The 16,233-nt window shown below is 30.4% G+C and overlaps 1 protein-coding gene across 1 annotated transcript; it reads right to left on the reverse strand.

The window, feature by feature from the left end:
- Positions 1-6,582: 6,582 nt before the first annotated feature.
- On the reverse strand, positions 6,583-12,266 carry LOC123907875 (vacuole membrane protein KMS1-like). The gene is made up of 8 exons (XM_045958302.1): positions 11,875-12,266; positions 10,587-10,798; positions 10,125-10,203; positions 9,663-9,962; positions 8,914-9,050; positions 8,194-8,310; positions 7,349-7,528; positions 6,583-7,233 (listed from the first exon to the last, which is right to left on the reverse strand). Exons 1-8 carry the CDS (start codon positions 11,930-11,932, stop codon positions 7,072-7,074), a joined length of 1,245 nt encoding a protein of 414 aa, XP_045814258.1. The 5' UTR covers positions 11,933-12,266; the 3' UTR covers positions 6,583-7,071.
- Between the last annotated feature and the right edge of the window lie 3,967 nt (positions 12,267-16,233).

The following is a 16,233-nucleotide window of genomic DNA, read 5'->3' on the forward strand; positions in this document are numbered from 1 at the left end:
CATATTGTTTTACATAAATATCAAATAAATAATAACTGTTGAATATTCTTTATTTTTTTTCTTTGTTTGCATTTATTTGATTTTGTTTGTGTAAGTTTTATTGGATAAGTTTTTTGTATTATATTCTATAAAAAAATATTGATTACTTTGGGCTCGTTTGGATTGACTTTTTTTTTACATAGTTTATGCAAAATAACTTATCCAAATAAATAAGTTTTTTTAATGTAGTTTATGAGAACACGACTTATAAAGATACAATTTTTCTTAGTAAAAATTTATAAATTAACATAAAACTTTATTTATTTGCATGAGCTATTTTTATAAGTTAAAAAATAATTCAAATCAAAACGGACCCTTTTTCTATATTTCTATTTAATTATGTTTGTATTTATTTTAGTTTTACTCATAAACCTCCTCCACATATAATTCTATTCGAAGTGTCAGATATTAAATATAAATATATTTCTCTCTCAAACATTGGTTATCAGAGACATATCAGCGTCACATGTGGCATTCTCTAGTGCACATGATTTATTAAACGGGTACGATTAACACAACATTTGCCACATAATTAAAAATGTGTCCACCTGCTTCCAAATTAGATTTTTGTTTTCTTAGTTTGTAAAAATATAGACGTCAAAGATCAATTTTTAAAACAGAAAAAATTGTAAGATTTTTTTTCACCATAAATGAATTGGAAGAAGATGTGTACATGTTTGTTTCTTTTTTTGGCACGGTTAAAATGAAAAAGCATGGTAATTTGAAGTTTTTTTTTCTTCCTTTTGGACTGAACAAATTGAAGTTCTCAATTTATTGTATAATTGAAAATTAAACTTAAAGCTTAATTAGAGTCAGGCCAGAACTGACCTTTAGCTACTTGAATTCGAAGAAAAACAGTGTATCAATTAATTTGTCGATACCGTGTGTAAACAAGAATAAAAAGAAGAATACAAAATAAGCATTTTTCAAAATCAAATACTATAAGTATATATGGTTGCCAAGTCGTTCAGATTTTCCCTGTTTTTCTACGAAAAACTAAAAAATTATATTCGTTTTTTTTTTTTAAATGTTAAATAGTGCACCCGGTGCACTAGTCAACGGGCGACATACTCAACATATCGTAAAACCCGATATTAGAATGATGGACATTTACTATCCGTCATGGTTCTCCAGTCATTTTCTAACGGTCATTTATGACATTAATATGTTCATTAACGGTATTGACCTAACGTCGAGGACTATATATACACTCCTCCCAGTCAGGTACATTATTCTTACTCTTAAAACATTTGTTTCACAATCTTACTACTTAAGCATCAGAGCATCTATATATACAAAATTCTCCTCCCATTCATCGGAACGGAAGTAGAGCACCACCAAACAAGGTCAGTTTGATCCAGGTCCGATTCGATGTCTGAAAAAAACTCTAACATGACTAATAATAACCACAATAATGACTATCAGTGTGTCCTGTCGACATTTATTAATGAATTAATTATTTATAGCGTAGCTGCTTGTTAAACTTTAGACCAGTACTTTTCCACAGGAAAGAAAAGAAAGTCACACAATTTGGCAAACCTGCGGTTTAGTTTAGTTTTGGGAACACCACGTGTGAAAACAAGTTGCCACCACAGCATTTTATTTTGCTGACATAATATATAGGACAAATACAATTCCTACCTATTTTTTATTTTTTTCTAGACACAAAATATAGGTTTAAAATTTAAAATTTTATGATGGCCTTTTTTCAAGCAAATAATTTTTTTTTGCAAGTAAATGCAACACAACATACTATTACTCCATCCTTCCCCACAATGAGTCGGTCTTTTTAACTATATACACTATTTATATATCTTATTTTGATCATATTTTTCTACTAATAAATAAAATCAAATATTAGCATATAAGATGTTGTTGGATTCATCTCGATGAGTATTTTTAAAATATTATATTTTTATAATTTTTACTATTATACAATTAAAAATATTAATCGTCAAAATTATGTATTGACATGCGTGACGTAGTCAACTAGCTCACTTATAATGAGACGGAGGAGTATTAAAGATAATGAACGGATAATACGAAGATATGATGTGGCAGGGCATATTGGCTCGTGAAAACCAAATATTTCTTACTGCTTTCGTTTCAGATGTGCTCATATATTTTTGTCACCTAAAACGTGTGACCATGTTTCGGATCCCATCTAGAAACACGCAAGAAAGAGATTCTTAATCAATCAAACAAACAAAATCCCAATGATCGGAGATTTTAGTGGAGGATATATGGCTATTTAAACTCTTTTAAAGAAAGTGGTGAGAATGAGAGAGTGTGTTTTGAAAATTAATATGTATTTATATAGTTGGCATTCGATACTTTTGATTTTTTAGTATTAGAAATTGTAGATATTTTGAAAAGAGTTCAAAGAGTCGTGCATATCAATTTGTCAATATGATGTCTCTTAGATCTTAAAATGTAGTAGTGTTTAAGAAGATTGATTTTGTCATTTAAAAGGTATAGTAACGCTACTTGGAACCTATTTGTATTTCATTCGTATAATTATCTTATATATATTATGAGTATTAATAAATAAATAAAAACTGATGATGATTTTTCTTTTGGTACTCTTTTCTTCTATTTTTAATTTTGTTGTTTAATAGCTACAAATTTCATCTTTAAAGTAATAAATGAAAGGATTTGAATCACACTTATATTTTTTATTTGTACCATTATAAAAACTAAAAACATGTTTGAAATTAAAAAAAAAAATATTTATTAGTTAAGATATAATATAGATATTCGTATCTTTCTAAAGTTATCAGTATTTTTTATGTAAAGACATAAAAAAACCAAAAGTGATGGATTGAGATAGAGGTGGGATCTCAATTTCAACAACTAACACCTTACTAGTATAATGAGAGCATATGTTTAATAAATACACACCTAACAGCTTTATAGGATAATGTATGTATGCATCAAATTCATTCATACCAACCAAACTAACCTTGTACCCTTTCCATTTGGGTTTTACTATTAATTCCAATTCTCACCCCCTAACTACAACTACAAGTACTACTACTAATAGATAATGCTGTAAATTAGTACTACCAACACCGACCAGGAAATTAAGTTAAGTTGATAATCAAGCAGAGAACACTGAATGGATAAACATTATCCATAGATAATAATAATGCTGTAAATTAGAACTAAGTAATTGTTTTGATTTTTTCCATTTAGAATTAATTTCCCATTCTTTACAAATCCATTCCAAAGTCAAATATTAAAATATAGTTCAAAAAGTCAAATATTAACGATGCGGTGCATCTGAATTATGAAAACAATTTTAAGTCCATTTTGGGATTTTAGCTCCATATTTATTTATTTTATTAAAAAGGAACTTTTTCTATATTTTGTAGGAAAGAACTAAAAAAATAGATTACATATATATATGATATTTATAAATTATAATACCTTCTACTCTAGTAAAAAGAAAATGCTTTTTTTTTTTTAATTTAAAATTTTCAAAATAATAAAATAAAAATTAAGTATAATGCTTTTGTAGTACTGTCCTAAATTTTCCATAATTTAAAACTGAGATAACAATAATGTGACCCCAAATATGGGTGTTCACACTAAGGAGGATGAGTATTTTGACTTTTTGTTCCACACTGTTTTTAATCAATTACAATTCTTTTTGGTTTTCTACTTTTTCTTATATATTAATGACGTGTATGCCACTATATATAAGAAAATTCAAAAACAAAAGAAAAGTTGTTAACATTAAGAATAAGAAGCATATACTATCTTGTTTAAGTTAGAGTCCTCAAAATTGACCTGTTGATACATATTCCTTGCCAAAACAATGGTACTAGTAGTAGCAATATTTGAATTGGATATATATACTTAGAGATTTACTAGTATCTCCAATTTGGATAAGGTGTAAAGAATTTAAGGACATAGCAAAAAGAGGAAGATCCTAGTAGTTGTTGTGAAGGTAATGTTAATAAAGCATTGGTGCAAATTGGTCAAGTCATGCAATTTGTTTGTTCACAAGAAGAAGGGGAAAGAAATTAATAAAGGAAGACACGGATTAATAATGTTCTCATTGGTGCTAATCTTCCAACCCAAAAGTGTTGGTAACTTTTTCTTATCCATTAACTAACCAACTAACTTTGCCAATGAATCAATGAGTAATGAGTAATGTATATATAACATGTTTTCCCTCTTATCTCATAATTCATCCACACATTAATTCCTTCCCTATCTTGTTTGAGAGCTGTCTACACTTAACCATATTTTGGATAAGATTATAACTTATGCGATTGTTTGGAAATTACAATAATGTATTCCATCCACTCCCTCACTAATGGAACCCATAAAACTAAAGCAAGTAACCATGTGTTTGCTTACTATTGGCTAATGGCTATAAGTAGTGTTAAATATTTTATTTAAAAAAAAAAACTTGGTATCCAGTCCAAGAACTGACTAATTAAAGTAGACCTATCTCACCGTCCACTTATGAGCAGCTCTTGTATTTGTTTACTATTGTCTAAGAAAAATATTATTTTCTAGTTACATATTCATATACTGTACATACTTTTAGAATATGTTTTTTTTTTAAGCAAAAATATTATTAATAAACCAAAATCCTGCACAAGACCAGCAGAGATAGTAAAAAAAGGGCTACAAAACAAAGGTGTCGTATATAGGCGGAACACCGATGAAAATACCAAAACACACACTACATAAAAGAGGTGTACTTCTAATCTCATACTTAGAAAGACGCCTCTTAGCTTCCAAACTACCAGAGCATACATAAATCGACCCGAAAAGATGCCACTAGACTCTAACTCCCGATCTCGAATCAAAAGTGATCGGCTCATCAAAATCCAAAAGATAGCTCCTTGAATCAAGAGTTGATGCGGCAACAGTAGGGTGACAACCTAGGCAGCTTGTAGCCCGACTCCAAAACAGATAACACCAGCTCAAAAGTGATCTAAATAACTTTTATGAGAATATAAATGAGAATTTTATTTCACTATATTTTTTTTTATGTTGAGTTTATTCCCATCGTCATGGGGTTTTTCCCCACCCTATTTTTTGGGAAAGTTGTTTTTTCATGAATATTTTATACCTAAAAATAAAATTTAATAAACTTATAATAAATTTGAGAATATTATTTTTTATCATTTTATTCTTAGGAATATATGAAGGTAACTTGAATAAAACTTCTATCCTTATACATACTCCATGAAAGTTATAAATTTAGTAAACTTTGAAACACAACTCCCTATGAAAACAAAAGTACTCCCTCCGGTCCTTATTATAAGAAACACTTTGACAAAATCACACAGACCAAGGAAGGTAAATTTTCTCATTAATGATTCTAACATTTTATGTTATATTCCAAAACTAACATTTGACTAGCATGGGAAATAGACTTCTCTAATTAATGCACTAGCATTATAATGAATTATTTGATTGTATTTAATAAGGGTACAAATGAAATTGTGTCAAAATGTTTCTTATAAAAAAGACCAAATAAAAATTTCAAAGTGTTTCTTATAAAAAGGACCAGAGGGAGTATATAAATTAATCAGCAAGTAATTTTAAGAGCAATTGAACATTAAGGAATATGCGATATGATTCAATAATACATTGAGTTTAAGTAATTAATGTGATCTCTCTATAACGAGTTATTTTGAAGAACTCGAATTCGATTTCCAGTTAAAGCAAATTACTTCCCTGAAAACCATAGGATTAATAAAATAAAATAAAAAAATGCTATGATTCTTTACTCGTAAATATAAATTAATGTTGTTTTGATTAAAAAAATTAATGATTTTTTATTTTGGTAAAATAAAACTGTAAAAATTTAATATAATGTTTTTGTTAATTTAAAAAGATCCCATGTTAAATGAAATTTTACTAACTTTAGTATATAGATAGATAGATATAGATTAGTCGGCTCTATTTATTAATGTCTAATTTTCGTTTCTAAGGAAGTTTCAAACATTGCGTCAAAATAAAAGGAAGTTTCAAAGTTCAAACATATAAAAGCTGAGTTTATGTCACTTATGCGTTAAGTCTAACTTTTTAAAATAATTCGTTACGTAAACATTTTTTTTTTAAGTTATTCGTGTAATGTGATAAACATGCTTAATCAAATAGTCCTATATATTTTGAAGATCTTAATCAAATATTTGATGAGTCAAACTTTAATAATTCACAAATAATATGTAAACTCATTCACGATTTTAATCTGATTTATTTGTCTCAATAAAGAATATTTAAAATATTTATGCTGCGTTACAATAAAAGATAATGTTGCTTTTTTTTTTGGTACAATGTTGCTTATATACGTAATAATAAAAATAAAATAAAAACTGTTACCATGAATGCAAACTTCACTGTCTAACGTAGAAAAACTATAATTGGACATAAATTTTATGTTGCATAAGAAAATTGTAAAACACTTCTCAAAGCAAATAGAGTCAAAGTGTTGTTGCGAACGCAAATCTATTATATTTATGTTCAGATAAATTCACATAAAAGCGAGTTAAACAAAAGATTCGAAACTAAAAATCACATCTAAACAACAATTCTAAAATAACTTTTGCTTCTCACAAAAGTGAATCAAATATACATGAAACTTATTCGTAAAAGATGGAATCACAGTGTCTACGATCCCAACAGTAGAATGAACATCGGAATGATGACAGTTCTGGATGTTGTTAAATGAGAGGGAACAATCTTTAGTATAAATAAAGGAGCTAATAATTTGTCTTGCCATTGCAAAAGAATAGTAGGAATCCCATGATTCCAAAATGTGACGGTAGCTAATATGTGGTTAAATTATAATCTATAAATCTAATTAATATCCAAACAATGGTTGCTCCCAAGTTACACTCTTGAAATAAAAGTGGCAACTTGTGTTACCTACCGTGTGTATTCCTTACTATAGAAGCACTCGAGTGTAGCTCTAAGGTAGAGCTTTTGGACTAACTAACATGGGAGCTTCAGGAATAGCGTCAACTTTGACCTTGCTGGACGAACCACGAAAATAATAATGCTTCAGGAATCCGTCTTTTTCGTTAATGCGGCTAGCTCGCTCTCCTGCTGTTTCTTTAGATATGTCTGTGCGGTTGAATTTACTATCTTCACAAAGAAGTTCACGAGCATGAGCCACACCACAGTATTCCAGATTGAAGTAAAAGAGAAATCCCACTTTTTCACCTGAAGATGATGATATATGAAATAAGTTTTCAGTAAGAAAAACAAGACCGAGGCTTTTATTCAGCAGAACGTAACATGATACTGAGAAGCATGTTACGTTGTAGTTAATTGGTACCTGAATATTTGGGGAAACTGGATGAGGTGCTTTCAGATACTTATCTTTCATTGCATGGAGATTAGCAATCAATTTAGGCAATACGGAAGCAAAACCGGGTATATGGCTGACAACCCAGATAAATTCATTCTCTATCCAGTCTAGAAGTTGATTATTGCAAACTGTGATGATAAATACCGTCTGCAAAAAGAATATAACATGCAGGGTCAATCATACTATTTTACAATTTTACAAATATACTGCTAGCCTTGTGGCCGAGTAGATTTCTTATTCTAATGAGAAGTAAACACACATTTTATGAGTGCCATCAATTTGATTCATATAAAGACATAAAAATGGTCCTTCAATGTCAAATTTTGATACTAAGATGAGGTAAAAAATGGTATTGAAGGACTAATGTAATTATTATCGGAGGATCAAAATGGGATACTTTCATCTTTGGATAATTGAACTATTTATTTTCTTCAGTCTTAGACCGTCAGTATCTGAGTCAAAGAGAATAAGACTGAGGAAATACAACTATATTTCTTAATCTAATGGACTTTTTAAAACTAATAGTCATACAACTGGGTAACCAAGCCTTATCCCACTAAGTAGGGTCGGCTACAACTACAAGGATCAAATGATGCCATAATATTATATCCATATATCATATGTCTATCCAACTCATTAATCTCAAGGTCTTTTTTAAAGAATAATTATTGTGGTTGATGTAAACTTTTGTTGTATGTGTGCATGTAATCACGTGTCTATAAGTTCAAATTTTGAGTAGGTAAAGCAAACGAAAGGCATAAAGAGGATAAATTAGAAGGTAAGGGGCAAGAGAACTCCAAATCTATACAGACCTGTATGTGAGCTTTAATAACTGCTTTTCCAATCATGGTTGCAAGAAAGAAATTCCAAAATGGAATACCAAATTGTCCACACATGATGCCAGCAAGGTCAAATAGAGGATTTGGCACCTGAAAGAAACAGATATTCAGTTAATAGCAGTTTCCATATTGGAGGAGCACTATTTTAGACGAGGATGAACATCAAACTAAAGAATAGCTAGCCACAAGTTTTTTTCGCAATCCCATATTTCAGATTGAGTGAACACAAAAGTTCCACAAAAGTGATGTGATGCATAATAATTACAATATTATTTATGTCCTGAGGGTATGAAGACGTGAACATAATGAGCAGTTGCAGTACAGTACTAATCGAGTAAAGATTTCAGCTAAAGAACATAAGTTGTTCCACAAAGCTTACACTAAAGAAGATTCTACTTATAAGCCCAATAGTATTCTACTTGAAGAAAGGAAAAAATTGAGATTTTTAAAATAAAATATAAAAAAAAAAGTGAAATTTGATATTTTGATTGGTGGTAGGAGGAGATAGTTTACAATAACTTGTATTTTTTTTTTAATAAAATAAGAAATTTGAGAGTTTAGAATTATTGGAAAGTGATGGAGGATCATAATAACAATTAAAAAGTTGACGGGACTGAATTCACTCAAAAAATTATCGGGGGACTAAAAGTACAACTATGCTTAGTTGGAATGAAGCATAAAGTGAATACTAACCGACGCAAGCACCAGAATGGTAAAGAAATTCAAATGCTGTGTGTGTGAAAAAAACCAGCACTTGATTTGATTCAAGACTCCTTTATCGTCACCATCTAACTCTTCCATGGCATCCATTCTGTTTCCAGACAAGCGTGCTACAAGAATGGTTTGAATAGAATTAGAATCATGTACAAAAAAAATCCTAAACAAACTAATAATGACCAAATTAGGGAAAATGAACTAAGCTTGAAAAACAAGGCTATTTTTTGCTTTGAAATAAAATAGCTTATTCTAACAAAACCAAACATGTTGTGTCCTCTCGTTCCACTTCCACCCCATAAAAACAGATTTATAGGTATGATATAGAAAGCAACTATTCCCAAATAATTTATCAAATCCCAAAAATTTGATCATATTGTGCAGAGATGGTAGGGAAACATGATATATTGAGACATAATCATAAGGCATGTCAATAAGATCGTATCGATTTTGAACAAGACTACATGAGGTCAATCTAGAGGATCAAATAAACTATTCCATCCAAACACCCCTTTTATAAGCACCAGAAGTAAGTTTCAGAGCTTTGCACCAACATAGTATAGAAGCAAGTCAAAATACAAGACAGAAGCGAAAAATAATGAAATATTCCACTGGCGAGCTTTTTTTTTCTGAATAAGTACCAAAATAAGAGTATCATGACCACTTAATAATGACCTAGTTAAGTATGACTAAGCAAAATAGCGCGTGATAAACTATTAATGATTTACCTGCCCTGGAGATAAAGTACGGAGGAAGCTCCCCTATAGCCGTACCCAAACCCCACAGAACAGCCTCCATCTGAATTTGAGGCAAAATGCTGCTAAGTGGAACCCGTGTACCATATTCTGACTGGAATGATGGTGGCCCAAATTCAGAACAATTTTTATCAAGCCATGAAGGACCTCTTTTTAACTGTATTGTATCGTACGGAGCACTTTTCAAATCAACTCGGCCACATTGCATTGCTTTTATTGTAAACAGCGCTATGTGGGGACCCAAATATAGAACAAATGTGTGCAAACCAGATCCTGAACCAAAATAAAATGATAAGAGAATATTTACCAACATACACTCACACATATAAAAGAGGGAAAATGCAAACTCGATGGCCAAACTACAAGGCATGTGATGAAGATGATGGCAAAAGGATTGATATGTAAGTAATTCTGGTGCACACCTATTGTACTTACCGAGACCAATTGAAGATGCAACCCCAAGGGCCACCCACCATAGTCCAAAGCGGAAATATTCAAGAAACTCCTCAAGATGCTGCAAAAAGAACAAGCATTTTTGAGACTCTAAGTGAGTATCTAAACAAAATGAACAAAACCATCTGAAAATTTATAAAATAAAACGATCCAGTATATAATGGTTTCCACAGTCAAAATAAATTTCACCCTCATTAACTTAATCTTCCTACAATAATAGCAAATATCAATATGAACACTTAGGCTGGTTACAAATTTTCTACTATTACTGCATTCTGCATATTTAAGAGTGCCTGGATTTCTAGAATAGATTACCAATGTCATATATTGCATATAATATCCTAAACTAGTAAACAGAAATAAAAATAATTTGTTTCCAATAGAACGCTTTTTGGTAGATAACTTATAATTACCATAAGTTACCAACTGAATACATAAAATTACCTTTTCATGAAGGCAACCGAGGGTCACCAGCACTACGCCAAGAGTCCCTACCGCAACACTGAAAAGCATAAGCCACCCCCCTTTTGCCAATATATACAACATCGTTTTCTTTATGTATTGAATAACTGCCAATGTGGAGTATTTCAATGTTTTGAAAGGTTGTGTGGTTAAAGTCAAATTTTCTAGCTCCATTTTGTGCTTCTCATGAAGCCCTGCAAAATAAAGACATATCAATCAACATACTTTTACTTTTTGGAGATGTTTCAAACATAATGTCAAGTTTGCAAATAGATTCTAAAATCAAAACATCCCAAATGACTAGCAAAATCTATGATTTAACTTCAGTATCTAACAGCTACCATGTCATAACTTGTTTATCTTCAAATTGTCAATTATCCCTGACTCTTCCCTATCAATTCTCATTCCCCTCCACTTACCCAGACCTCAACCCTTTGTTGGGTTTCAAGTGTGAGTGGTTAAGTCCCACATCGACTATGTATGGGAAGAATGTTGGATTTATAAGACAGGTGACCCATTAACCTAATGCCTTAAGGTTTTGGGTGGAGATGTGGCGTCTCCCTCTCTTGTGGTCCTGGAGCATTTACCCTATTGTTTCTCCCGAGCTTCCCCGGACTCGCCAACACCTTTTTGTGACTTACATAGTAACAACCTCTATGACCCTTATAGACAAATTTAACCATAGCATAGTCTATACTCTCATGATCTATGTAGCGATACATGTCGGTGTCCGACACCAACGCGTGTGATTACATTAAATAACTTATATTTTCTATTACATTAAATAACTTCTATTTTCTTAAATTATCACTCGTGCCCATCAGTAAACTGAGAGTCTCAGACATTAAAAATCATGATAATAAACATACTCCTTTAGATTTGGAGGAATGCAACACTTCAAATTAACATTAAACTGAGAGTCTCAGACATTAAAAACTACAAAGTAGGTACTTCCCAATAACTGAAGAAAAACAAAAACAAAAAAAAAACCTCTTCCAACAACCATTATCAACAATCCATTTGGCAAAGTCTTTGACGATCAAACCAAGTCACAACATAAGCTATTACAATTTCAAAGATCCAAAAAGACAAAAACCAATAAAACTCTACACACCACAAAAAAGTTAACCCAATTTTAATCAATTAATAGTAAAAAACAATAATTTAGCAGTGATTATGAATGCTAAAACACTGATTAGAAACAAAAAACTATTAAACATTGAGAATCAAACTATTTTAACAGAAATTAAAAAAAAAAAAAAATACTAACCTGAGATTGTCATATCAATGTGCCCAGAAGAAGATGGTGATAAATTTCCAGAACCCATTATTACTCACATGCTAAAAATCAAAAAATTTCTCTTGGGTATGCAAAAAATGTAACCTTTGGTTACTTGAAAGTTTTGCGGCTTTCGGAAACGGTGAAAGACACAAGTGTTACAACAAGAAGTGAAGTTTGGTTGGATTGAAAGTGGGAATGATTTGTTGATTGGTTTTGGAATGGAATTTGCAGATCTAGAAGAGCAACGTATCAGACTTAGAGAGAGCTTTGCGTGAAGATCGGGCGGAGTTGAAGTTTCTGATCGATCCAACACGGCAGGCAACCTTTGTTAGTAATAGTATCATTAATTTCGATTTCCTAAGTTGATTTTGATGTGACATTATATGAAAATTTCGTCAATGTTAGTGGAGATTAATTTATTTAGTAACGTTTTTTTTTCCTCAAAAATTTACTACTGGTATTTTTTTTTAACTTATTTACTATTACTATATTACTTTGTCCGGTCCTAAATATAAGAAAAACATTATTTTTTATATTGAGAATCTAATGTATTTAGTCTATAATATGGACTAGATATATTATATTCTCAATGAATCTAAATAGTAAAATCTCTCTTATATTAAGGATCGGAGAGAGTACTAGTATATGACTATGGAGTACACGTGTCAAATTTATTTTACTCTTGAGATGGATAAGTGGGATGTATGGAGTTCGAATTCCGACCCTGCATAAAAAAGGTGATATCTCTTACCAAATGAACTAATAAGCTCGTAAGGACATGTGCATTTTAAGGTAAGAGCTTTTATTGCATTCAATCACCATTGGTAGGAGCTTTTATTGCATATAGAAAATGAGAGATGACACATGTACTTCATATATAACCATAGGATACCTCTTTCATTTTCATAATCTAATGGTGAATTGAACCATATAGTAAAAAAAAACATAACAGAAGATAGCGAAAAGTAAATGAATGAATCGCTGAGATCAAGGCAGGATGGCAGCATGAGAGAATAGGCATGAGAGAATTCAAATTTAGTTAGTGGATTTAAATCCTCTCTAACTATTTTTGTGCAACCCTCTCTTCTTTTCCTAAGCCAAGAATGAATTGAACCATAAAGTAAAAAAAAAAATGTAGTAGAGATGAGGGGGAAAAACAAATGAATGAATGGATAAGATTAAGGCGGAACAACAACATGAGAGAATGGGTAGGAGAGATCTAAATCTTTAGTGGATTTGGATCCTCTCATGTTCTTTCTCTCATGCATTCATTCAACATCAATCTCAACCATTCATTTAGTTTTTCTTTCTCTTCTAATTAAACTATTTTTTTTCCTTTATGAATCATAACTCTTAGATAGGAAAAAGAAAGAGGACAACACCAAAAGAGCATGAGATGATCCAAAAATATAATGTTGGGGATGGATAGAGAAAATATTAATATATTTTAATTATATTAATTAAGTAGAATAATTTTAAAATAATAGCACATGCTTAAAGTTATATTTTGATCAATTTTTTAAAGTTATTTATTTACTACTAGTACTAGTATATGTTCATTATCATCATTATAATAAAAAAAAACTATCTTACATAATCGTTTTCGTTTAGTGGTAATTGACATTGGATTTTGTAAGAAGAACCACAGTTCATTTCCCACAACTGCAATTAGAAGAGGCTGAAATTACTTGATGTCAGAACTTACTCTCGAACTAGATTAAACGGTCCAATAGACCAAATACTGATGGTGAAAATGAAAAATAAAAAACAAAACTATCTTTTGATTTTCTAAAGTTATTACTAAGAGGGATTATGAAATTTTATCAAAATAAAAAAAAGAGGGATTATAAAAAAAATATTGTAGTTATTAATTATCATGTAGCTTGCTTCGCAAACACTGCACATATATTCTGGGTCAAATCTTTTAAAAGAAAACAATATGTGCAAGATAAACTTGTGAAGGGAACAATTTAAGTGAGAAAAGATTCTCTCAAGTAATTGAGGATGTCTTGTGCAATCCATGCCGCTCATTTATTTTTTTAAAATTAAAATCGAATGTACAAAAATAAAATGGGTGGTTCAGATTCCACTGTTGGGAGAAATGTATCGCAGAGAATCTGCTCTCCAATTCAAGTATACATGCAAACACAAAAATCACGTATATCAATCGAATGTTCTTTCATACTCCCTCCCGTCCCAAATATAAGAGAAAATTTATTTTTTAGATTTATTAAGAATCTAATGTATCTGTTTTATATTATATAGTAGACACATTAAGTTTTTAATGAATCTAAAAAATAAATTTTTTCTTATATTTAGGACAAGAGGGAGTATCCAGTACTTCATATACATGTGGTACCATTTCCTACTCTATTTTTAAGGTGGGAGAAAAAACCCATTTTTCCTTCCTATTTTTAAGTGATTAAAATTAGTATTAAACACGAAATCAGGCTCGAAATCTAAATTTAGCAACATTATGATATATTATATATACATACAATAATTCACAAATATTGGTTGGGAAAGGAGGAAGAGAAATAAAAGTACCAACAACAAAGCAAAAAAATTTGGAACCAAAATGGCAAACAAATTTGTTGCATTGTTGTTGTTGTTGGTGTTGATTGTAGTAGTTCAAGGCGAAATCAATGAATTTGTGACCAAAGAAGAGTGCTTTAATTATTGCTACAACGCTATGTTAATGCCTGCAGCCGTTGCTGAAAGGATATGTAAATGGCGCTGTCAATATCCGATGTGGAGCGGTAATTAAGCTGTAATATTTCATCATATTCATTATTTTTCTAATGCATTTTTTTTTTACAATCATTTCTAATGCATGCTTATAACATTGTTATTCTCTTATTGTGTTTATCAATGCCCTATATTATATTATGTTTAAAAAATTTAAATATTTTTATTGTGGCAGCTCTTAATTCACACAGGCGACCCAAGGAGGTTGGGTCCAGTTGGGGCTCCGGTTTCAACACCCAATATTCAACAGGAAATGCAAAATTTGGTCTAAGAATGAGAGAGTTTCTTGATGAACTACAATGTATTAACATCAATTCATGTCCTCTTCCCCTTTCCCATTCCTTGTCATTTGTTACCACCATAAATTATAAATTATTATTCTTTTTATTTTTGTTCTATTCTTGTATATCTTCTTCTCTTAACAATCACAAAAGTACAAAAATTATATATTTTCAAAGATAAAAGTTACACGTTAATTTTAGTAAATAATAACTATAGATGGAATAAAGTGACTTTTTTCTAAATTGGAATTGAGTAAAAAAAAAAAGTGAATTATAATTTTTTAATATCTTTATTTTTTATAAATGAAATTCAAATATACCTCACTTTTTCACCAAGACACCAAAATAATCAACTTTAACACACTCCCACAAATCGTATGTAGTTATTCAATACCGTGCTTTAAAAAATTATATACATGTGTCCAATGCCTATATATATACTTGATAGTACATTATTTCAAAAGGACGAAGTACATATGTTAGTGATTAGTAGTAATAACAAAGTTGACGAGACACCATCAACTTCCTTCACGACATGAAAGAAAATACTATTAATGTAGAACATGATGATATCTAGGCTATTACAAGAATATTTATAAGTGTGAAATCACGTAAGCATAATTAAATTTAACTCACCAAATTAAATATGCACATTAATTGTTATGCTTGAGATTGACGAGGATGGAGAGTAATTGTCAGTGCGCAAAACATGACAATGAGTTTGTGATAACTTCTTATTTAAAAAGAATATATGAATGAACCGATTCACATTGAAATGAGAAGTATTCTATGATTGTTATGATCGACTGCATTGTTGAAGGAAAACTTATAAGTTAATTTGCACTATGATGACATGCAAATATGCATGATTTTTAGTAGTATTTTATTAAATAACATAAGTTTTATTTAAGTTTATTAGAACTATTTACTTGTTTTTGCTAATACTCTATTTGTAGGCATAATAAATACTCCCTCCGGTCCTTTTTATAAGGAACAATTTGGAAAAAAAATTTGGTCCTTTTTATAAGAAACAATCATTAAATTTATTCTTACAATTCCATTTCTACCCTTATTAAATTGTATCCATTCCAAAGTTATGCATTAATTAGAGTGACATATTCCCTAAGAATAAATTAATACACCAAGGTTAGTTTTGGAATAGATTGTAAAATTTTAGAATTTTTATTAAGAAAGATAAGGTTTCTTGGTATGTGTGTTTTTACCAAATTGTTCCTTATAATAAGGACCGGAGGGAGTACTTGAAATATGAAGAAAAAAGTGGTTTTGATGCATTGTGTCAAGATGAAACTCTAAATTT

The sequence above is a fragment of the Trifolium pratense genome, linkage group LG2 (assembly GCF_020283565.1).
Source record: "Trifolium pratense cultivar HEN17-A07 linkage group LG2, ARS_RC_1.1, whole genome shotgun sequence".
In the NCBI taxonomy this organism is placed as follows: domain Eukaryota; kingdom Viridiplantae; phylum Streptophyta; class Magnoliopsida; order Fabales; family Fabaceae; genus Trifolium; species Trifolium pratense.